The sequence below is a fragment of the Tasmannia lanceolata genome, unplaced genomic scaffold, assembly GCF_043159265.1.
Source record: "Tasmannia lanceolata isolate RefF3 unplaced genomic scaffold, GAP_Taslan_0.1 ptg000002l, whole genome shotgun sequence".
Taxonomy (NCBI): domain Eukaryota; kingdom Viridiplantae; phylum Streptophyta; class Magnoliopsida; order Canellales; family Winteraceae; genus Tasmannia; species Tasmannia lanceolata.
The window spans coordinates 45,150,628-45,175,655 of NW_027518679.1; the positions used below are offsets into that span (position 1 = coordinate 45,150,628).

At 38.6% G+C, this 25,028-nt stretch overlaps 2 protein-coding genes and 1 long non-coding RNA gene across 3 annotated transcripts; all 3 read left to right on the plus strand.

Annotated features, from left to right (window-relative positions):
• The first annotated feature begins 411 nt into the window (after positions 1-411).
• On the plus strand, positions 412-4,217 carry LOC143885415 (uncharacterized). The gene is made up of 2 exons (XR_013253268.1): positions 412-713; positions 3,580-4,217. It is a non-coding gene; the product is annotated as an uncharacterized LOC143885415 (long non-coding RNA).
• Positions 4,218-12,097: 7,880 nt separating this feature from the next.
• Positions 12,098-20,846, plus strand: LOC143875129 (inactive receptor-like serine/threonine-protein kinase At2g40270). Its single transcript, XM_077376942.1, has 9 exons — positions 12,098-12,481; positions 12,573-12,708; positions 15,604-15,675; positions 15,882-16,025; positions 16,116-16,256; positions 18,087-18,652; positions 18,753-18,943; positions 19,024-19,156; positions 19,970-20,846. Exons 1-9 carry the CDS (start codon positions 12,388-12,390, stop codon positions 20,530-20,532), a joined length of 2,040 nt encoding a protein of 679 aa, XP_077233057.1. The 5' UTR covers positions 12,098-12,387; the 3' UTR covers positions 20,533-20,846.
• A 1,930-nt stretch (positions 20,847-22,776) lies between these two features.
• On the plus strand, positions 22,777-23,310 carry LOC143892268 (non-classical arabinogalactan protein 30-like). Its single transcript, XM_077396763.1, has one exon. The coding sequence runs from the start codon at positions 22,777-22,779 to the stop codon at positions 23,308-23,310; it is 534 nt and encodes a 177-aa protein (XP_077252878.1).
• Positions 23,311-25,028: the final 1,718 nt, after the last annotated feature.

A 25,028-nucleotide genomic window follows, 5' to 3' on the forward strand; every position in this document is an offset into this window, starting at 1 on the left:
AGGGGTGCAACTCGTGGCAATTTCTTTTAGAATTTTGGGTCAAGTTTTTACAATAAAATTGGTTCTGGTTCGGGTTGAGTCTAATTCATTTGAGCAAAAGCTTGACTCGACCCGATCCAAGTTGCACCCTTGATTGATATCACCTTGTTTTGATAATGGGGATGAACTTCCCTTATCTTACACTTTTTTAATTTTAATTGGCTGTTGATCATTTTGGGAATCGTGATAGCGTTTATAGCTGGTTAAAAAATAAAAAAATAAGGTGAGCTTGCTGTTGGAAAGTTTGTAAAAAGTCTACAGTTGATTAAAGTATGTTTACTCATAAAGAGAATAAAGTATGTTTACTTATATAGTTACGTCTAGACGACATCAAACCCATCTCTCTTATGAGTAAACAGTAAACATACTTTATTCACTTTATGAGTGAACTTTCTACTTTGATTAAAGTTGCCAAACGGATTTGAGCATTCTAGGAAAGTTCTATGAGAGCTTTTGCATATAAAAGAGACTCTTGGTCCTTCTTGCCACACACCACAACACTAGAACTCATTGAGAGAGAGAGAGAGGGAGTTCACTTTTGAGAGGTTTCACATAGACCTATTGATGTGCAAGGTAAGAAAAGTATCAAGGGGCGTTTCTGGGCCGACGCCGTGCTCAAAAAAGCTACGAGGATCGTCGGATTATACGCGCTCAAGCACAAGCCATTGTGAAAGGTACATCAAACCCATCTCATTTAAATTCTGATTTTAGTTTTTACACTACAAGGGGAGGCCCAGGGAAGAAAAGAGGAAAAATATACCATTTCCCTCACTAGTTACACAATAGTAATCATCAGCTAAAAAAATCAGCGGGGTCCATACTATTGGTTGATCCGAAGTGTTCATTTGTTGGGCCCCAACTTAAAAAGGATGTGCCCATAAACCGATCTCCATAAGGTGATGCTAACCCTCCGATCTGTAGAGGTTTTTTTTACTGCGTTGTCATTTTTAAATATTATAAGATCAGAGGGTGGAGGCCCAACAAATGAACTCTTTGGATCATCCAATAATGTAGGCCCCATTGAATTTTTTTGGTGTACTTTGCATTAGCATTCAAAAGTTTCTTTCTAATTGTCACTCAACAAGAATACTGTGAAACAACCAATTACTACAGAAGCTTAAGCGGTTGGAGATGGTGTTATTTGGTCTTTTATTCTTTAACACTCCCCCGCACGTGTGGCCACTCATTTTAGGGTTGGCCTACACATGGCACATGTGGCCCCTCTTTTGGGTTGGCTATTATATGTGGATTTTTAATAGAGTTATTTTAAACTGAAGGGCAGCCTTACAGAAATGAGGTGAAAGGGCACCCCTATTGGATGTAAGGAACATATGTGCATTTATGAGGGTTGAAAGTCAAAGTGCATTAAATGCACAACCATCCCTTGCAGCCAATGGGGGTGCCCTTTCACTCCATTTCTGCAAGGGCGCCATTCAGTTTAGAATGCCTCTTTTTAATATATTTAATCTTTTATACTTTAACACTCTCCCACACGTGTGGCACCTCATTTTATGGTTGGCTTACAGCCTACATGTGGCACATGTTGCCCCTCTCTTGGGTTGGTCATTACATGTGGATTTTTAGTATCAAGGAGTCTTTGAACCCGGTGCAATTGCTCTAATACCATGTGAAATTACCATTTAATTAAGGGAAATGATAAATGCGCCCCTTTTCATCACTCGGGACACCAAGCAGCAGTGAATCAATGACTACGGAGGGGCTGATGTACTTCACGTCAGAAGGATTCAACGGATTTGATTGCCACGTACACCGCAGTGGGGTGTCTCATGTGATGAAAAGGGACGCATTTATCATTTCCCTTGATTAATCTTTATAGATGATTAAATAACACCAACTCCAACCACTTAAGCTTTTGGAGTAATTGGTTGTTTCACTTGGCATCAGAACAAATTGGGTTCAAACTCCTTGTTGTTATAAATATGCCGGATTTTAACTCACATTAGCCCTTGCAAAAAGAGAGAGTAAAGGGCTCTCCCATTGGTCAAAATCCAATGACAGTGTTGTTGTCATTGGATTTTGACCAATGGGAGAGCCCTTTACTCTCTTTTTTTGCAAGGGCTAATGCGAGTCTTGCATTCCTCTATAAATACACATGTAATGGCCAACCAAAAATGGGCCATATGTGCCACGTGTAGGGCAACCCCAAATTAAAAGAGGGGCCACACGTGAGGGGGAGTTTTATAGTATAAACGATTAAATAAAGCCATCACCAACAGCTTAAGCTTTTGGAGTTATTGGTTGTTTTCGCAAATACCTCTCGTGAACTACCGCATAGATCTATTATTACAAATTCACGAATCATCCGAAAGAAAAAAACAAGAAGAAAAGGGAGAAATGAAGTCAATTATTGGGAAAAAAAGGATCAAAAAGAGGGTGGAAATATCATTTCCAGCAGAGTAAAGTCATTTTCAGGGGTGCATGTGAAGGAAGCATGAATATATTATAATGATGGAAAAGATAAAATGCAAGAGGCATGTGAGAAGGTGGTTTCTGTCTCGCCTAATTTGTAAGTGATTTGTCAGGTCATTCATAATTGTGGCCTCTCTTTCTCTCTCACACACATTTGGAATGTGTGGGGGTGGGCCAATGCATGGGTATTAAACTTAGGGTTCTTATATGATGCAGATCATGGGCCTACTTTTTCAACAATTCAAACCATTTATTTGTTAGGCCTTGGTATGGATGGGCTATAGCCCATCAAAATCCACTCATCGAACCATTCTAGCCCTCTAATATGTGACCCTGAATACGATTGTGTGGTGGTGGGTTATATAGTTTGAATAGATTAAACAGCTAAAGTAGATTCATTATTTAGGATTTCAATCATTATCACTTTCTGCCAAAATAAAATAAAAAATCCTTTTCACTTTCTATGGTTATGTTGAGTGTTCTATATAAATGCCCATTAGGGCTAACTGTATGGTAACCAAGATTGGTGGTGTATCTCTTCTGTGTCAAACAATCATAAATTAGAGGGTTAAAATCATCCAACGGTAGTGGAATTTGATTCATGGCCCACCCATACCAATGCCCCACCAAATACATGGTTAGGATGATTAGATAAGTGAGCCCCACTAGTACTTCTACCCTCTTGCTTTTTTTCACAAAAATATGTGCCGGACTAATCCCTACAATCACCCGTAAACCACGTGCATCGGATAAAGCCTGGGGATTCGAACTCGTATCTATGAGGAGCAAACCCACAACCTGTAAATCACATGCATCGGATAAGCCTGGGGATTCGAACTCGTGTCTATGGGAAGCAAACCCACGATGCCGGCTGACGTGCTAACCCCGTATGGTTAAATATATATTTTTTTGAAATAGAAGGCTTCGCCTGATATTAGGTTCCGTCGGATGGAGCAGCGTGACATAATGTTGAGATTCTCACTTTCTAGGTCTAAATGGGATGGATTTTCACTAAAGTATCGCCTTGGCCATCTCTAGGGTTAGGGCCCTACCTAGCTTTCGATTTGTTTCAGCATATGACTTATGGTGTGAATGGTTTGAAGTATACAGCAGCAATGAATAGAGGCTGGTCACTATTCAAGCATGGGATCCTCCCAATATCGTGGACATGCATTTCAAGTTGAATTTTGACAGCTCAAGCCTCAGAAATCCCAGAGCCTACTAGAGTTGGACTTTTGTGTGATCATGATGGTACAACGATATGGGCTTTCTTAGGTCCCATAGGAATTTGTTCTTCAAGGAATTGAGACTCCAATGAGGTAGAGATCGCTGTGCTTCAAGGGATCAGGTTGATTGAGCCGAGCATGCTTAGATCAGGTAGTAATGGAAGGTGACTCCCTGCATGATACAAAATGGTTGAAAGGGAGTCTCTCTCATCCTTGGCGTTTTGAACACTGAATTGACGAGGTTTTCGATTTAGTGGCAGGATCCTCTTTCTCCTTTAATCATGTGAGAAGGTTGGCTAATAGTAAGGCCGATAGGCTAACCAAGGAAGAAACTTATGTGGCATCATTGGAAATCTTAAATTTCCGAACTCCTTGATGGGTCTTGGATTGGCTTTTCCATTCTTTTTCGTTTTGGGTTGTCATGTTTTTGTTTTGCTTTATCTTCTGGTTGCTTTCCGGTTTCATTCTTTATTAGTATAATTCTTTGCCATTAAAAAAATGGGATGGATTTCACCTGCTGGATTTTTTCACTTTTCCTATCATATAACCCAACTGTTTTTACTCCCAATAAATACCCTATCCAGTGGGTAGAACCCATTCAAGGTAATTTCTATCGTAGTCTAAATGTGGTGATCATCAATAAAAAAAATAAATTAAAATAAGGTCCCATTTAGACTGGAGAAATAATCAAATATTGTTTCCAGATACGCCACGGTCAAATTCAAACCAACTGCAATGCCTCGGATTTCGGGTTTTTTTCACTCTCTTTCAAATAATAGACTCTTCAACCATTTTTTTCTCATGCTGGTACCCCCAGAAATTCTTGGATTTCTCTCATTACAAGATTAGATGCCATAACTCTAATTTGTATTTTCCATGGTTATTGTGACTGGTTCCCATTGTCGATACAACTTTCTGATTACTCTTCTTCCTCTATTATGATTTAGATCACAGAAAATAATTACACTTGAAGCATTCTTCAAAAAAAAGAAACAAAAAGAACTAACCTTAAAGCTAGTTTGGATTCTTCTGTTGCTTTAGATTGTTTTCCTTCATCCCTAAATCCTAAAAAAATCTAGGAACCTACTTTTATACGATCATATAAGCCAATAACAAGAGTTTGAAAGAAGTCTCCAGACTATAAGAGAAGATAAGATTGGGGGAAGAAAAAGGAGAAGTAGAAAGTTAGGAAGAAATGGAGAGAAGGAAGGAAAGAAAGGATGATCTTCTGGTTGGAATTTTCTATATTAGGGCCCGTTTGGATGCCGAGAAGATTTTGATTTGGATTTCTCACATTTGCAGCCCTTTTTGCATTGTAATTTGGACCGGATCAAATTCTTGGATTTCTAATTCAGCAGCTGACAGTGAAAATAAATCAGATTTATAAATTTGCTGTGGAAATAAGAAATTTGAAATCCACAGATCTGCAGTTTCCTTCACCCTGTTTGCTCCTCAACCTCTCCCCTCCACTAGGAAGTACCCCCTTCGCTCCCTCTCTCTCCCTCTACATGAGCTACCGGATCTATTCATTTTGTATTCAAAACTCAATTCCAAATTTAAATACAAAATGAGAGGTATCCAAACGGGTCCTTAATTTCCTTTTTGTGCAAAACCCAAAGGGAGCCCACAACTTGGTTTAAGCCATGTAAGTGACACATAAAAGATATTAAAAAGCTTAAAAAATACCTATACAACTCATATTAGATTAGAGCTAAATTACTTCAATGTACATCATACATTTCTAAGGTAGGCTACATTGAGTTAGGATATCCCCTTGATGATGAGATAGAGATTTGGTATGGTGATCTCAGTCTTATGAAGATGTTCATCCTGGGAGGTCTCACCTAGGTGTCATTATGAGTGATCAGAGTTAGGTAGTATATTGAAAGTGATTAAAGTTAGTTTTTCGTCATTTAAATAAATATTTAATGAGAAGAAATATAATATTTCAAGTACTAATTAAAGAGAACAATGGCTATTAAAGGCACATTTGTAAATATTTGGATCAATTATTTTTCAATATTTTAAAAATACAGAGAATTTAGAGGTATATTTCGAATAAATATTAATTCTAACTAAATCCTAATTAGATAAACCTTAAGCTCTCTCTAAACCCAGACTTTGATTTGAATTAGAAGCTTATGTGATTAGGGGTGGCAATGGTTCGGTTTCGGTTCGGTTTGACCCCCAAACCAAACTAAACCAAAATTTGAATCGGTTTGGTTTTACCAAACTGAAACCGAACCGAAACCGAATTTTTGGTTCGGTTTCGGTTCGGTTCGGTTCTGCCAATTTTGCCACACCTTACTCATAATCATTGGAAATATTCGGTTTCGGTTCGGTTTGATCCCCTAACCGAACCAAACCAAAATTTGAATCGGTTTGGTTTAACCAAACCGAAACTGAATTTTCGGTTCGGCTCGGTTCCGGTTCGGTTCGGCCAATTTTGCCACCCCTATATATGATGCTTATTAAAACTTATATTGGGTCTAGTTTAAAAAATGGATCAAAACTCCAAAACCCCAGAATTCTTTTATCCTTTATGTTTTCTGTCCCTTGAGCTCCCATCTTTTCTGTCTTTGATCTTACTTGTCCACCTTTACCAGCAGTACAACGATATGAACACCAAGGAGTTACTAGTCCACAACTCCTTCAGCGTATCAATCCTCTTTCTTTCAATTCAATCACAATGTAATTGTAAAGATTTAGGTGTAGTACGTGCCTCGTTCGGAGATCTAGCCATGAGGGACTCGCATGTGTGGATCCCTAAGTACTGCTAAATTTCTTGCTGAAAAAGGCTGTGCTCTTCAGAATATATTGATGGTCTTCAGAAAAGGTGATGGAGCTTGAGAGTAGGAGGTTGAAGAATATGAGTTCATAAATGAGGGTTGAAAGATATGAAAGCATTTGTGTTTAAGAGTCACAACTCAATAATGTAGGGGAAATGGTATATTTGCCCTTTTTTCTTCCTTGGGCCACCCCCTTGTAGGGTACAAGGGTAGTCATTAATACACTAGAGGGGGACTGGCCCAAAGAACACAAGGGGGTGAATGTACACTAGAGGGGGTGAATATATACTAGAACAAAAGGTAGTCATTAATACTCTAGAGGGGGTCTTGCTGTAGGATCCAAATCCCACCCAGTAGTATCAGATGTGGGCTTGACAACATTAGGTCTTCATTAGGGGATCCTTGGACATGGGCTAACAGCAAAGTAGCCTGATTTGAGGGCCCAAATATAAAGGTATATTGGAGAATATGGAGGCCCAATGAATGAAAGTGGCCCAAGAAATAAAATGGAGATATGAAGTATAGGGAGTTTTTATACGATGTCTGTGCAAGGGCGTATTTTTCAAGAAGTACAGTGGGGCACACCTTGTTCCAAGATCCAAACCGTTCAATTGGATCGCCTCAACGTATAGAAGTTGGGCCCCCAAAACACTACAGATCGGATGGTTAGGATCATCCTCTGGGAATAGTTTTTGGGGCCCAACTTCTATTTGTTGGGGCGATCCAAATGAACGGTTTGAATCTTCGAACAAGGTGGGGCTTTTATAAAAATACGCATAAATATCCGCAGGCATCATATAAAATCTCGAAGAATATGGGCAGAAGAGTTGAAGAAAGAGGAAAGAAAGATTTTTTTTAAAATATTTTTATAGGTAAAGAGGAAAGAAGGATAGACCCAGTAAAATAAATGTGGGCTCTTGGAAGCAAAATGTCCAGAAAAAAGCCCAAGATAAGAAGGGTAGACCCAGTGAAAAAAATGGGGGCCCAATGTTGGCCCATGGAAGCAAAATGTGTAGGAAAAATCCCTACAAATGCCCCATTCTACAAAACATTATCTTCCTAGGTCTTGATCACAAGAGAGAGAGAGTAAAAAAATGCCCCTCCTTGAACTTCTATTTTGTGTTGATTAGAAACCTTCAACGCGGATTCATGTTCCACCGAAAATTCTGGTCGTAGAGACGTGCACACAGACTCATGCCAGATATGTGCAAGCAAATTTCCGAGTAAATTAAGGCACCGTTTGGATTGCAAGAAAAATATTTCCTGCGGAAATTTCCTTCTTATTAGGAAAAACTTTTAACTATTTGAGCAGGGATCGTTTAACCATAGTGCCAATCATATTAATGGAAAAATACATTTGCACAATATGAAGAGTGTGGTTGCACTTCCACTTAATGGTGATTGACTGATGGGCCCCATCATGCTCGGGGTGCAACTAGGGTCGATTTTTTGGAATTCGGGTTGAGCTTTTATCATAAAATGGGGTCAGGTTTCGGTTGATTCCAATTCATTTTTCAGCAAAAGCTCAACCCGACCCAACTCAAGTTGCACCCCTAAATTGATGATGGGTCCCATCATGCTAGGGGTGCAAGTAGGGTCGATTTTTTGGAATTCCGGTTGAGCTTTTATAATAAAATCGAGTCAGGTTTGGGTTGATTCCAATTCTTTTTTCAGCAAAAGCTCAACCCAACCCAACCCAAATTGCACCTCATTCCGGAGTCGGCTCATCTCGTTGTATCACACCGAGGCCGCACCCCCACTAGAGAATTTCTCTAGTGCAAAAAGTTAAAAAGAAAAATGATTTGAGGACACTATAGAGCGCCGGCATGTGGGCCATACCACCTCTATGATCTGGCCCACAAAACATCCTTATCTTCCTAGCACAAGTCTTATATACTTTTTTTTTGTCAATTGGAAGAAAAAGAAGGCCAAATTGTCTTCATTGTAAAATTTAATTCCAATGACTCTTTAATTCTCCCATGTCTCTTACTGTTTTGTGCATTATCTCCTTATTATTATCCATCAATTCCACATTTAAAGTTTCAAATAGGGCCCACCTTGGCTACTAGACACTTTGTTTTTAAGCTATTGAGAGGGAGCCTTGGCCTCCATTAGGTTGCAATATCTATGTGGTGGGTCTTGGTACAGAGCCCACCAAGACCTAGTAATGCAAGAGTAATGAGAAAACAAAGTATTTTTCAGGTCAAAGGTGCTCTCAAGCATACCTAATTGGAAAATGGAAAAAAAAAAAAAGGAAGAGAAAAGTAAGAGAAGGAAGAATAGTATGAAGTTTGTCCCAATTTTCCAAGGAAAAATAAGTGCTGGTAATAGTGAGGTGGGGAACCCTTTTTAAATGATCCAAACCATGTATTTGTTGATCCTCACCGTAGATCGGTGGAAAAACAAATCCTGGCAAGTGGGAGAGTTAGGATTGTCCAGTGGAAGAGAATTTTGGTCTAGGATCCATTCATGGTAGGGTAAGGCAGACAAATTGTTTGGAGATTTAGTAGAAAATGATATGTCCACCCCTTTTTCAGCATTTCCACCCTCTTCTCTATGTCTTCTCCTAGAAAAATGACTGCATTATCAGCTCCATTTGTTTATCTTTCCTTGAAAATAAAGTCATTAAAGGAAAAAAATAATCAAAAGGGGAATGGGGTGGAAATATCATTTTATTTTTCAATGGAAAAATATGGAAATAATTGTGGTAAATTTTCACATGAGATACCACGTCAACTTCACCAAGTCTCCCATACCCTAACTACTTTCCATCTTATTAAAAACATTACACTAAAATTTTAAAAAAAAATTCTATATTTGCCCCTTTTTCTTCGCGAGGCCACCCCATTTAGTGTAAAAGGAGTAGCCATGAATCCACTAGAGTGGGGTGGCAGGGGGGAGAATAGGGATGAATGTATCATCCTTTTTCAAATATTTTTCTAATCTAAGATGCAACTAAACTAACAACTTAGGCATGTGGTGTGGCTCACCTAAGAAGACCTTGTCTTGACATCAAAGCTACGCTATCTCACTAAACAAATACGTAATATGAAAGGATAAAATATAGAGCACAAAAGAAAAAAATTAATAAGAGGAAGGATAGACTTAAGGGCGCCCTCGCAAAAACCCATTACAAGGGCACCCCATTGGCTCATCTCAAGAAAGTGGCACAGAAAAAAGAGGGAAAAGAAGTTGACAAATACAAAATTAAATGACAAATAAATGCATTTTCTTGACACTGACCAATAGGGGAGCCCTTGTAACTAGTTTTTTTGCAAGGGCGCTCTTCATTCTACCATTCCTCATTAAAATAAATAAAATTATTGCTAGTGGAGACTAGTGAAGATTTAACGTTATCACTGAGCTGTGGGCTCATGGAGGTTTGAATATCACTATTGTGAAAATGAAGTCATTTTCAGCAAAGTACAAACAGAAGGGGGTGGAAATATCATTTTCCATAAAAAATGGGTCATTTTCCATCAAAGAAGGTGATATATCCAGACCTAAATGTTATTTTTTGGGTAGGTAAGACTTAAATGTTATATTAGGGATTCAACAGAGGAATTTATTGGGGGACCCTTTTGTTGACAGTAAGTTAATACCCTATTTGGATTGGAGGAATTTGGGCTATGTTCACTTCTTTTCCCCGGTGTTGTTTTCCCTGGAAAACAGCCTTATTGTTCCTGACAAGACCTTGACAAGACATAATTTCTCTGTTCACTTCTTTTCCAGGGAAAAATATTATCAGAAGTGGAATTTCTTATTTAAAAGCTGAAAATGACGTGGAAATTGACTTTTTTCCCTGGTACTCGATATTTGGTTTCCGATTAAATATATCGGAAAGAGGCTTTCCAAGGAAAACGAAATCTTTTCCTTGACAGTTTCCATGGATTTCTTTTCCTTCTACCACGTCACCCGGAAAGGAAAGGAAAGCAAAATCTAGAAGACGGAATAGTTTGGGACTGAAAAATATTTTCAGAAATTCTTTCCTTTTTCTATATTTGATTGCACACAGAAACTAAAACTAAAAAATCTAGAAGACGGCATTGACTCATAATCCCAATCAATTAAACTATCATTAAAAAAAGAAAAGGGATACAATATATTCGTCCCCTTCTTTAACTTGGGACAGCCCCTCTAGTCTAAAAGAGTAGTCATAAATACACCAGAGTGGGCAGACCCAAGTAAAAGAAGTGCGGCGAGTATATCACTTCCGATAACTCAATCTTCAAAGCCTCCTCCACTTAAAAATAGTTATAGACTTATGGTCCACCTAACATTTAAAGGAGAAGCATTCACCATTATTTTTTTTGGTACTTGTCACCGTCTCTTTCTAAGGGGTTTTGTTAACGAGTGCCTCTAGAAGTAAAATACTAAATAGAAAGTCATTGTTACCCTCCTTCCTAGAAGTTAGATCCCTTTCTCTTTCCTATATGTGATCAGATCCGTGGAAATGTCATTGACCCATGATCGGATAGTCCTGAGCCCTTGATCTATTGTTCCTTATTTGGGCTCTACCCAGCATGGTTTTAAATTTCGGACAGAAATTTCGGATTTGAGTCAACACCGAAACCGAAATCGCCAATACCATGTTACCGGATTTCTGCTGAAATTTTTGTCCGAAATTTCCGATTTTTGTAATTTTGCCCGAAATTTCAAGAAATTCAAGCCAAACATCTCAATTTTTTTTTTAACTATATAGCATTTTTTAACGATGTACCCCATTTGGGCCCAAATTTCAGTTTCGGTGAGGTCCGAAACACATTCCAAAACCGAAATTTAAAACCATGTTACCAAGTAAAGCTAAGGTTGTGTTTGGCAACCTTTCTCCATCATAATTCTTTTGTTTTTTTTTTTTTGTTTTTGTTTTTTTTGCAGACAATGAGAAGATTGTAAAATCATATTTAGCAAATATGACCCAAAAACCTGATTTTCCAAAACCCGTCAAATCAGCGTGGTAGAATCAGATTTCCACATGCTTTTATGAAGCTTGACAGAGTCACTTCGAGCAATTCTAATTCTCCATTTTCCACGTTAATCCTGCAAGAATTGGAATCATTGCTAATCACACACTAAATCATTGATTACTGCAGTTGGATTAGACCAATAGCATGTGGGTCATCTCATGATCTTCTACAAGATTAACGGTCTTGATTTCACATTCATGCCCCATAAAAAGCTTATGATGTTGTATTAAGATACCATTGGATCATTAAACGGTGAGATTTAGTTAAGAATCTAAGATAATCAGATTTAGTTAAGAATCTAAGATAATCTTTCTCCCTTCTATGTTTATCTGTGAGAGTTCCTATTTAAACACCTTTTACTGTTAATGAAATCCAATTTTATGATGTTGAGAACACATTGATCAGAGAATTCTGGGCCCTTAAACTGTCTTTCTCGAAGAAAAATCCCACTATGGAGTATGGAGAGCCTTAGATTGGCTTTTGCCATCATGAAAGTGACTTTCAGCTTAGCCGTCACTTATTTTTAGTTGGAATTCTAGGTTGTGTGCTACCAACCAAATGGAAAAGTTCTAAGTAAAAGAGAGGGGTGGTGGCAATATCATTTCCACATATAAAAATATGAGAATAAATCTCCGAGAGACGCGTCAAATGAATCCGTCTCAAAGCTTCCTGTTGCATTACCTCATACTTTGTTTACCATTTCTTCTTCTTCTTCCTTCTCTGTAGAAAAAGTTAACAAAATTCATAAACAAATCCTTCTGCTCATTGTTTTCCAATTCAGAAACCCGACAAAACCTTCATTTCATACTAGTTTTCAGCTCCTCTTTTGCTTCTCCACCACCCCATTTGTAACACTATTGTTTGGTTTCATTTAGTCTCTGAATTTTGCTCAACTAAAAACCCTAATCTCACCCAATCTGGAGAGTTTTATCCAGAATGAAGACACGGTTGAGGCTGAACTTGGTGTTGTTGATTTGGGTTTCTTTGCTTCTTCCTAATTTGGATTTTTGTTGTTCTCTCAACTCTGAAGGTTAGTTTCAGTACCCATTTTCTAAAGTATTTTATCTTAGGGTTAGGGTTCTTTAGGTTTTTTGAAGTTGACTTGAAATTAGCTGTTTCAGGGCTGGCTCTGTTGAACTTCCAGATGAATGTGCAGACTGATCCGTTTGGCGCTTTGTTGAATTGGGGCGATGAGGATGATGATGATTCGTGTTCTTGGTTCGGAGTTGGATGCGTTGACGGCAAAGTTGTGTCTCTGTAAGCAATTCTTCCAGCTCAAATTGTGATTGATGTTCAGATGTTCTTTGTCTTGTTTTTATTGTTTTATGTTTGTTCTTTTAATATTGAATTTAAGTTACCCGCGAATTGTTTAGTGTTGAATTATCTGTTGTGTAATTTCTGGATCTGGGTTTGTTGAATAACTAGATCAATAAGTAGGAACACAGTTAGAAATGTGTTTATTTGATACTGAATTATCTGACACGTAATTTTTGGAATTGGGTTTGTTGAATAACTAGATCAATAGGTAGGAACATGATTTTTAAATTTTTTTTGGTTCTTCTTGATTGTATTCTATGTCTTTGAATATTGCTTTGTGGATTTGGATTTATTGCAATCCTTGTGTCAAAAAAATCATTGCTAATGTGATCCTTGTGTAAAAAATTTCTCACACAATAACATTCTTAACATTTTGACTTTCTTCTATGACACAAACAAGTTGATCTTCACCTTTGTTTTTATTTGATGCCTGATGTTGATGAAAGTTTTCATGGTTTGATCGTCATCCATCTCTAACCTCCCCAAAAATGTCATAATAGTTACATGAGTTTATCTGGATTGCTTGTTCTATATGGTCAGCTCTCTTTGTACCAATATCGGGAGCCTTTGCTTGGGCATTCTCGACTCTCAAAACATCAAGAAAAACACTAGAAATCAAAAGGAAATCGCAAGAGTGATTGAGCGACTATAGTAGATTTCAAACAATAGGAACTATGAGGAAAAGAGTTTGGTGTTGGCAAGATAAGTGGTGCTTGGAGTTGGCGTTAAAGAAGGCTTTCCCGCATCTATATGGTATGGTCCATAATAAGGAGGTTTTTGTGAAGGATTGCTTTGAAAGTGAAGGGGAGCGGGTCTCTTCGAGTTTTAGTTTTAGACGGAATTTCTTTGGCTCAGAAGTTAATAGGGTTACACAACTCACTCATTGCTTGGAAAATCATTACACAGGGAGGCAAGGCTGCGATAAAAGGGTTTGGATCTTCAACTCCTCTGGATCTAGCAATGTAATGTCTTTCTGCCACTTTTTAGCTTCTAGTTCCCTGGCTTGGAAAATCATTACACGGGGAGGCAAGGCAACAAAAAAGGGTTTGGATCTTCAAATCCTCTGGTTCTTGCAATGTAAAGTCTTTCTGCCACTTTTTAGCTTCTAGTTCCCCGACCTCGCCAAAGTTTGGAGGGTTCCAGCTCCTCCTAGAGTCTATGCCTTTGGTTAAACAACTTTCTAGGATAAGATCTAGACAGTCAACAATCTTTCTCATCGATCATTGTGCTCTCTACGTGGAGGCGGGGGAGATTGTGGATCACATGTTTATTCACTATAGGGTTTCCAGACTTGTTTGGGCCCTTATTATCTTAAAGAAATTTGGGATTGCATCTGTCTTCCCTAATCGCCGATCTCCTTGAATGTTGGTTCTTTGCGCCCTGGCCAAGGAAAGGTATGATCATCTTTTTTAAGAGTGTGGTTAAAGGTGCTGCCTTCACTTTCTTTAGGATCATTTCCTCTAACCATCTCTTGGGATAGGATCTTGCTTTAAGATATATTCGTCTACTTATATCAACCATTGCTGGAAGGAGATTTGCTCTAGCAAAGATAGGGAGGAGGTTATTGCACCCAGATGGATCCCTCCTGAACCGGGGATGGCTAAAGCTAAACTTTGATTGCTCTAGCATGGTAACCCTAGCCCAGCTGGTATAGGTGGTCTCCTCAGGGGAGAGTTTGGTTCGACAAGATGGGCTTCTCTCGCCCGAAATGTAGCAAGGATCCTAATGAAGCCAAAGTGAGGGCGTTACAACTTACAAGAGGGCATAAGGTTAATGGATATCAGGGATCTGGGGCGTTTAATTGTGGAGGGAAGTTACCTCAATGTGATTTGATGGATGACTTGGGGGAGCCCTCACCCATGGAGACTCTCAGATATGATTTACGGGATCTTGGACTGTTTGGAGGGATATGTGGTCTGCTTTCAGCATGTCAGACGGTCCATGAATGGAGAGGCAGATTGTCTTGCACGATTGGGAGTTGATAGACCGACTCTGGAGATTTTTTATTTTCTATCTCCTTTATCTTCCTTATTGTAGCTTCTTTAATTTTGTTGCTTTGTTTCTTGTTTCTCCGACCACCTCGGTTGTGGGCCATTGCTCCTTTTATAAATAAAATCCCACCGGTTCAAAAAAAAAAAACCATGAGTTGCTGTTCGAAACTCATGTGCTGCACATACATGACAAATAACTTAGCTGTTTAATGTTATTCTACCTTCCTGCATTATCATCGTTGTGCTGAGGTAAAAAACAACAATAAATTATACAGATGAAATGAAAAGCCTGCAAAATATGACAAGGTTAGTACCTGTGTCATAAATATAAGAGACAGAAATGTTTATTTGAATTCTTATTGGATGATGAGGATAAGACACATAGGTGGAACCTCTTCATTGGCTTTCTGTCATGTTTTCAACAAAAGCTTTTTCAATCCTAATTCCTTTTTTATTCGGCTTCATTGGCATTCTGTGTCATTGGCTTTCTTTTTTTTTTCATTTTGGCAAGCAAGATTTGCAGGAACAACCAAGATCGTAAATAACTCATGTAGAGCTAGTTAGAATCTGGGCTCTGCTTACCAGTGACTAAAATTGAATTTTGTTTCGCGTCAATAATCGTATTAAATTGTATAACTAGATTTCAGAAACAGATCCAACCCATACATGCACTTTGGAGAACTCATCTATAAGAGAGCTAACAGACTTAAGTGATAATTTATAACTGAACTATTTAACTGTCCATTTAGTCTCTTAACATTTTGTTTGATATGGTCATTACCTGTTAATTTTTTATGTTGACATTCATTGCTATATTCTAAAGTATGCTTTCTTCTGCTTGCAGGAACTTGAAAAATCTCTGTCTTGTAGGAATACTGACACCTGAGCTTGGGAAGCTTAGTCACATAAGATCTCTGTAAGCATTCGATGAGGCTTCACTAGCTTAGAAATGTTATTTTTTACGAGAATGTTCCACCAGAATCATACTATTGCATATTTGTGTTAAGGTCAATGTGTAGTCCAGAGTCTTGCGTAGCATACTAATCATTCATAGAAGACATTCATTTTTGATACATTTTCTGTATTTTTCATAGAATATCTAACTATTCTCGTTCCATGTAGCATCTTACACAATAATTCTTTTTATGGGGCCATCCGTAAAGAGATTGGAGAATTGAAGAGTCTTGAGGTACTGGACTTGGGACACAATAATTTCAGTGGACCACTTCCATCTGAGCTTGGCAATATTCAGTCCCTGGAAACCCTGTAAGCTGCCGTTGCGACATAGTGTTGGATTTTCAAAGTTTCATTTGTTTCAACTATTGTATTGATTCCATGTTCTGGTTAATGTTGCAGTCTACTCAACAATAACAGCTTCTCAGGTGCCATGTCTCCTAAACTTCATGAGCTCAGTATACGCTCTGAGCTTCATGCAGAAAAAAACGTGTTATCTTCTACTGCACAGGAAGCATCCCGTAACAGAAGATCCATTACAAGGTATGGTTATGGAGTCTGCTGTAATACAAAGGGGTTTCTACTATGCGAATTTGTTATTGTTGGCATTCTTAAAGAATCAAAAAATTTCAATAGCCTTTAGCCTTTCAGCATTTTCTTGATGAAACACTTCTCGAGTTCACGTTGAGGTTTAAGTACATATTCTATACTTAACATTGTTAAATTATCTTCTAGGCTTTCTAGTTCTCTAGTCCACTTCAGAGTTAGAAGTGAAGTATAGTATAATCTTATTCTTGTTATTCAGCCTGAAATGATTGATATGTTTTATGAGAAACTCTTGCAAGGAAGTAGTTATTGAGTTATTCATGTTTATTTTTTACATGCTTTTATGCGTTGAGTCTTTAACGGTATTCTTTTTCTTCACCTAATATGGGTGTTAGTACTGTGATTAAATCACGTCTTACATTTATCTTTCTATTTATGGAAGAACCACTTCATTTCTTTGTTCAAATCTGCATGGAATGACTGGGTTATAGGGTCATTTCTCTCAAGTTTTCTTGCTCCTTTAAATGGTATCCCTGTCGGCTCCATTTCTGAAATGTTTCATGTTTCCCATGCCACTAAGGCATTGGCTTTTCTCTTTGTTTCACAACCAGTTTTCATTGGAGATCTTTCTTTTCTCTTTTCTGAAGGCCTACGTGAGCATCATAACTCCCATTTCACAATCACCTACCATGATCATTTGGTTAGGATTTGGCAGAGATACCCCCTTTGTTTATCTTGGGTATTGTGGGTGTTTTACTTTGGGATGCTAGAGGAACCAGAAACTTGACCAGAGTAAGACGCCTCTGTTCTTCGTCTTCTCCCTTGCATACTTATTATTGGTCTATACTGATTGTGGTGAGGACTTTTTTGCTTTTAAGCCAGATGTATCTGCTCCGTTTCATTTGAGATCCAGATTTATTATTTTGTTACCTACCTAGTTTTCCATCTATATATCCAGACCTTGACCAATCTAACCCAAAACAATTAAATCATATAAAAATGAGCAGAAGTAGAAACTGGTCTCGCAAACTCTCTATCAGCTGATTTTTCTCAGTTTTGTCGATTGCACTGTTTTTTTTCACAATGGGAAGGATGTTCTTGAGTTACCATCACATTATTCCGAGACAGATCAAATTCAAGGGAAAGAACAATTTTATCTTTTTGCCTGAAACTGTTCACAAGTATCTTAATTGGTGGTATATAATGTGTGCCATTATCTCGAAGTGCAAATACAACTTATACAACTCACTAGTATGTAAGTACTCTTCTCTTGAATATGGAAAAGGAATGAAAGGAATTAAACCCTTACAAGGGTCTGGATATTCTGAACTATGAGGCATTAGAGACTATAAACAACAATCCATACTCGTGGTGCATTTCTGTTTTGTTAGGCCTTCCTGGGACCTGCCATTATGGCATCATTGAGTCTATCTTCTAGTGATTGCCATTAGAAAGTCCAATTCATTCTTTACATTTCATACTATTGTCAAGGCCCAGGAGTAAGTTGGAGTTATTCTTAATTTCTCAGGTTCCATAACCATTATCATCGATGTCTTATTCTGTGTGAGATGCGTATTGCTTTCAAAGTATCAGTGTGAGAAGTGGAGAAACATTTTTCATTATGGCTTCTTTCTCAACGTAAAAATGGACATAAAATTTGTTTTATTTTCATTTTTACAACATAAAACAAATTTTACGTCGAAAGAAACGGAGTCTATATAACAATTTCATAGGATAGCGGTAGCCAGCAGATAACAATTAACATAGTGTCAAACTGGTAACTGGTTTACATTTGGCATGATGAAAATCTGCTTTTATTTCTTGTAGGAACATTAAGCAAGTTGAATTTGCTGCTAATCGGAGATTGCTGGAGGTGGGGATTGCACACAGTCCCTCCACTAGAAGACATGAAAAAAATAAAAGTAAATCTGCATCATCACCGCACAATCTGTCACCATCACCATCACCGTCCCCATCAGGCTCATCAGCACGACCCATTTTTCTTCCACCTGAGGCTGCTCCTGCACCTGCACCAATGAATGATTTGCCATCCCATGCGCCAGTAAACCCTCCCATTATAGCTTCTGCCCCACATTCCATTCCGGTTTCTGTTCCTTCCCCTAATCCGGACCATCCTACTACAGTTGCTTTACCACCTTCCCTTTCGGTTCCAATTGCTTCCCCCTCCGTAAATGGTTCACAATTGAGAGAAACAGGTCATCAGTCGGAACATTCATTTCCATGGGTAACTTTTGTGGCTGTTACTGTTGGGGTTTCATTTCTCCTTAGCATGTCAGGCATTGTCTTTCTCTTTTGTCGAAACAATAAGGTGGTGACTGTCGGACCATGGGCCACAGGTTTAAGTGGGCAGTTGCAGAAAGCATTTGTAACAGGTTATTTTTCCTTCTCACCTAGATCCATGGTTTTATGTGGAAATATCTTGTTTTATTGCAATTTATTTTTTATAGTCATAACTGAAAGCTTATGTTTCAGGTGTACCTAGTCTCAAACGATCTGAGCTTGAAACAGCTTGTGAAGATTTCAGTAATATCATTGGTACTTTATCAGATAGCACGGTGTACAAAGGGACACTGTCAAGTGGAGTTGAAATAGCGGTGATATCTAGTGGAGTGATGTCAGCAAAAGATTGGCCAAAACATTCAGAAGCTCAATTCAGGAAAAAGGTTATTACCAATCAGCTCTGCGCAAATTTTGATCCATGTTATTTGGTTTCGCTAACTGTCGGTTTTGGTTATGATTTCAGATTGCCACATTGTCGGGAGTGAACCACAAGAATTTCGTGAACCTTCTTGGGTATTGCGAGGAAGAGAACCCTTTTACCAGGATGATGGTTTTTGAGTATGCTCCAAACGGAACACTCTTTGAGCATCTTCACAGTGAGTGTCTCAGACCTCTCGGTGCCCTAGATTTATCTAGAATACGCATAGATTAACTATAGTAGTCATCCCTCCTTTGGTAATATTTTCAATTGGGTAATTGCCTAACCAATTCATATACTTTTAGGATCTAACAAAGCATTAAGTCCCAGTTCTCAAACATAACATTGGAAAACTACTTTTAATAATGGCACCTTCTGAAGCTTCCATCTTGAAATAGCTAAAATAAAAGAGAACTCATCCTGAAGTCCCCCCATCCTCCTTGGTGCAAACAGTGGGCCTCATGCGACCTCATGAATAGATCTCATATTATTTCGCAGGGTTCCACTGTTCCAACCAATAGAAGTGAACACAAGTATGCATGGACTACTGACCAATTTATGGTAACAAAAATACTATTTCTTGGAGAAAATACCCCGTTGCCGACTTTCTCGGAGATGTTCAAAAGCAGTCCATTTTTTTTCTTTGCAATAAATCTGAGGCCAGTATCATGGATGACTGAGCTAACTTCTGAGTTCTGACTACTCCAAAGTGCGCATAGATTCAATATTATATAACTATCTTCCTTTGTTTACTGCTTAACTAGCATTTAGTTTTGAATACCTAAGCCCACTTTGTTTTAGGTTCTGAGAACCGATTGTGAGTCCGAGACTGATTATTGGACTCAGAATTAAATGTATCGGTTCTTGAAATCCAAAACAAACAGGGCCTTGGTGATACTGTTTATCCCTTTAATGCAATACAATTCTTTGTTGACTCTGGTACATTTAAAAACCCAACTGAGGCTAACATCATGTCTCGGTGGCTGTGCAGTAGAAGAAGCAGAACACTTAGACTGGGGTGTAAGATTGAGGATCGCGATGGGAATGGCATATTGCCTCGACCACATGCACCAATTGAACCCACGCATAATTCACAGAAACCTACAATCAAGCATGGTCTATCTAACTGAGGACTACGCGGCTAAGTTGGCAGATTTCAGCTTTTGGGATGACCTGGATGCATCTTTGTTAGATCCCGCAGGCAATGTTTACAACTTCGGGTTAATATTGTTGGAAATGATGTCTGGTAAACTCCCATATTCAGAGGCCAATGGACTACTTGTCGAATGGGCATCAGATTATTTGAAAGGGGATCAACCCTTAAGACAAATGATGGATCCAACCCTGAAATCTTTCCAAGATGAGCAGGCCATCGTGCTCTGTCAGATTATACAGTCTTGTGTCCATCCTGACCCAAAGCGTAGACCTACAATGAGAGACGTCACCGCCCAATTGAGAGAAATTACAGAAATACCACCAGATGGAGCAACACCAAGAGTCTCTCCTCTTTGGTGGGCTGAGCTTGAAATTCTTTCTACTACAGATGCAAGCTAGAGATGATCTTAGCTAAAGTCTGAAGAAAAAAGCTTTTTTTTTTGTTTGTTGATGAGCAGATAAGTCTTGGGACAATTTTCTCTCTTAAAGTGCCTCATCAGTTTGTTGCTTCTAATGTTGGATACAGTGATACTGTAATACTGTATATAGTGTTATACAAATAGAGAGGGAGTGTGCTTGGTGTTGTCTGTATGCATTTTTTTTGTTTTTTGCTCTGCAAAAATTGTCACTGGTTTCAGTGGCTAGAGCATGTGTATTTGCAGAACTTAATTGTGAAATGAAGAACAAAAACTGTTTTGGCATTGGCTTTGAAATGATTTGTTCAGAGACATAATTGGGTGAATCTTACCTTTGTTCTAAACTTTGGAGATGGCGACAAGTGGGCGAGTTTTTCTTTCACCGTCCAGTCTGTCATTACAAGGTAAATTTACAGGTTGATTACTTGTGAAAAAATTCTTAACGGCACTTTAGTGATCTGGACAGTTCATGAGCCATTTATGGGCTCATGAGAATGTTGGAATGTTGTTGGGTTTTCAGAATGTGGTTTAAATTTTCATTCCAAAGACAGGTTTTTGTGGAGCAAAGGAAAAAGTCTATGCTTACACCATTTTTTTTCCTTGGAACAAAAAACTAAAGAAAAAAATGGTCAATGAAAAAGAATTCAACATAGCCAAAAACTTCCTTGTAACATCTAATAGAGACTTTTGTAACATGGCTCGATTACTATGGATGGGCAACCAAACCTCATGGACTTTTCTATTTTAATTTCCAATTTTGTAACAAACATGTACAGCTCACAATTGACCTTAGATTTCAACATTTTTTATGAGTTTGTATGTATATTCTCTCTGTAAAGGGTATGATTCCAAAAAGGAAAATGATATTTCCACCCCTTTTGTTTGTCGTTTACTAAAAACCGGTTCAGATATCTTTACCTAGTTCTAACCATCTTGCCATTTGACCGAAGAAATTTTATATATGCACTTCCCTTCTTCAATAAGGACACTCCACATGTTGTTTATGACTTTTCTGATTGGCCTTCTGAGTATCTTGGGAATTAAGATAGCTTTTAAAATGTGTAAAGTAAAGATGGGAAGCTCACTTCCATGAAACTTCTTAGTTGGATAGGAAGCTCGCCTCCCCAGAAACTCCCTTTTGAAGCTAAGTTCTTCCGAATTTTGGGAAGAACGCCTCCCCAGTCGCTTGCTATGTGTTTCCTCTTAATTAAAAATATGCTTCTTTTTTAGTGATTTTTCTCCCTAAAGAATATTCTCTCCTTTTGATAATATTGAAGGAGTGTATTTAAAAAAAAGTGTATTTGAAATTCGAAAACTAGTCTCCAGTTTCGAATGGAAATTATGTGGATCTTTTTTCAAAAACTTAAAATTAATGAATAAAACATGTGAAATTGTAAATTACTAAAACTTGTAATTCTAAATTTATAAGAAGTTGTGAAGTCTTCTTTTCTACTTGTAATCCTTACTTATATTAACCCTTCCTCCTTAACCTACTACAATCCTCCTCTATGTATGTACTCCTTCGTTTGAAGAGTCCCACAAATTTTCTATTTTTTCACTTCTCGAGTTCTATTCTCATGTTCTATTTTTGTAAACCCCTCGCTTCCTATAGGTGCATGGATCAGTACACTTTTTGGGCCGTTGGATATCCAATGTGGGTTCCATCCCTTGATTGGCGTAGATCAATGAATAGGTGGGCCCAACCTGATATACAGGCTTCTCCTTACTGTCTTGAGATTTTTATTACAATCAGCATAGATTTAGTGGGAAATGATAATTCCACTCCTTTTGTTTGTCTCTACCTGAAAACATTTTCTTTTCCAAAAAAAAAAAATACAACGAAAAACGGCGTGAAATGGAGGAAAAGACAAGCTAAAGATTTTGGAAATGATGAAAATGGGGTTGGGATTTGGGAATATCATTTCCAAATATATTAGATTTAAAGCTTGAAAATCCCATGATAAATTGATACCAGCAGCCCTTTCTTATTTTACTCCCAAACTCAAAAGACAATTTGGAAGTTGATCCCATACACATGAACATGGAAGAATGTCATTCCTTGCAAAATGGAGTTTAGTAGTCCCCACGTTCATCACAACTCAAACGTGCAGACCAAAAACCCAACAAAATTTTCACATAAATATGCACTCTAATCTCTCCCTTCATCTCATCCATATCTCTTCCTCTCAGTTCTCTGCTCATATCTTCTCAAAGAACACTTACAAAAATGGCAGCAACCCAACACTTCTACTTCCTCCCATCACTCATGCTTCTACTTCTACTAGCTTTCAGTTCTTTTGAATCCACCCAAGCCTCATATGAAGCAAAGGACATGGTAGAGGTGGTTGTGGAAGGTGTGGTTTACTGCCAAAAATGCGAGAGCTTCGGAACATGGTCTCTCACTGGCGCCGAGCCCATCTTATCTGCCAAAGTTGGTGTTATCTGCAAAGACTACAAGGGTAGAGTTAGCTTTTACAAGGCCTTCATGACAAATGGTAATGGCTACTTCTACACGCCACTCCAAGGCTTAGAGATGAACCATTACTACTTGGATCACCCCCTCCAATCCTGCACCGTTAGATTGATTTCATCTCCCCATCCTGACTGTAACCTCCTCACTAATGTCAATCACGGAGTCGAAGGATCCCCACTTCGGTTTGAGAAGAAGAGATTGTCTGGGGTGAATTATGAAGCAGTTGTTTATGCGGCTGGGCCACTAGCTTTCCGCCCAGCCAATTGTTCTGTGAAGACTCACTACTGATGAGAAGACTTGCGGATTCGCGTTGCATTAACTGGTTCCTGAGCATTGTTTCTCTTCTCTAAATAAATTGGGCACGGTCCCTGTCTGGATGTAGGATTGTTATTTTTCATGGTTTTATGTTACTTTGAAAAATCCAAGTCATTCATCAATAAAACTTTTAATTTATCCATTGATACACATTTAGATCAAAATTTAAACATCTAAAATAAGCATAAGAAAGAATAATTACTTTTTTTTCTCGAAGAAACTCACCTGAGATATTCGTAACTTATCGGCAGATACAATCAATTTTTTGCAGAGGACACAGTTGAGCCTCTATGTATATGTAGAGGTAGAAAACAAGGGTGGTTCAGAAAACCAGTGTTTAAAAATGCCCTGACTCGACAAGGAACTCGCCCGAGTCGACTCCTTTCTAGATTGGCCGTGTTCCGCATTGCACCACATCTGAATTCTGCATTTTGCCCTACATAGTCATTAAACTCTGTTGACTCTCTCGATTTATAATCACGTCAACCACGTTCTTGGCCACGTTCCGCGTCACATCCGAATTTTTAAACACCGGAGAAAACAGTTCTTGCGCTCGAGTGCAGAAAATAAGGGTTGGCCCACATTTTTATGGGTGATCCTAAGCATTCATTTGAAAGGCCCCATCATGGATTGGGGGGGGGGGGGGGGGGGGTGTTCTACAAATCTGCCCACTTTTCACCCCACAAATGGAAGGGTTGTTAGGTTGATCCAATGGAACTGATTTTTGGTACACACCCCATCCATGATGGGACCTTTCAATGAATGCTTAGGATCACCCAAAAAATGTGGGCCCACCATGGGGTTGGGCTGCGTACATCTAGCCCTCCCGAGACCCTGCAATGGAGGGAGCCTCGTGCACTGGGCCTCCCCTTTTTTTAAGATGGGGTTGGCAGGGACCCCTACCGGTTTATTAGATAAAGAGAAAGATGTTACATTCACAGGTATAAGACACCATCCCTAACTCGAAACACATGAGAGAGGGAGACCCAAAACTCATGATAGACAAAAAAAAAAAAAACAGAGCACCAAATAAAAGTTCAAACTGCTCAATACTTTTAGGTTACATAAATGGCTAGCTTGATGGGAGCATGTTGGGATATTTGGGAGCGTCATATGTAAGGAATGTGGGGGCATTCCTTCTTTGGAACCAACTGCCTTGGTTCACCTTTGGAGTCACTTCCGAAGGCTTTCAAGAGTCACTTTCCGAATTTTCCTGGCCTTGTTTGGTGTGGGTTGGGTCTCGCCTGACGGGCTTCTTCTTGTAAGCGCTCAAGGAATGAAAAAATTGTTTTCTAGGTGGAGAGGGTCTACATAAAGCATTTCATTTCTTACCTTCTCCAAGTTTTTCCCCTCGGTTGCAATATCTGCCAATTTTTGCCTTCCTTCCGACGTGGTTGGAATGGGTTCTCTATCATGGAGCATCTTTTGGTTTACTAGCCGCAATTCTTGAGTATAATTTTTTTCTCAAAATTACTGATTTTGTGACATGTGTCGGTCTGGCTATACTCGAATTTTTGAAAGTAAACCCCCATAGGAATGGTGAGCCTGATGGTACTAAGAGGTTCTTCCGAGCATCAATCTCTACACAAAACCTTGTGTTGCTTAGGCTTGACGTCTCTGTTGTAGAGGTATCCATATAGAGGAGCTTCCAAATTTTACTGGCTATTTTGCAAAGATTTTGGGTGTCTAGA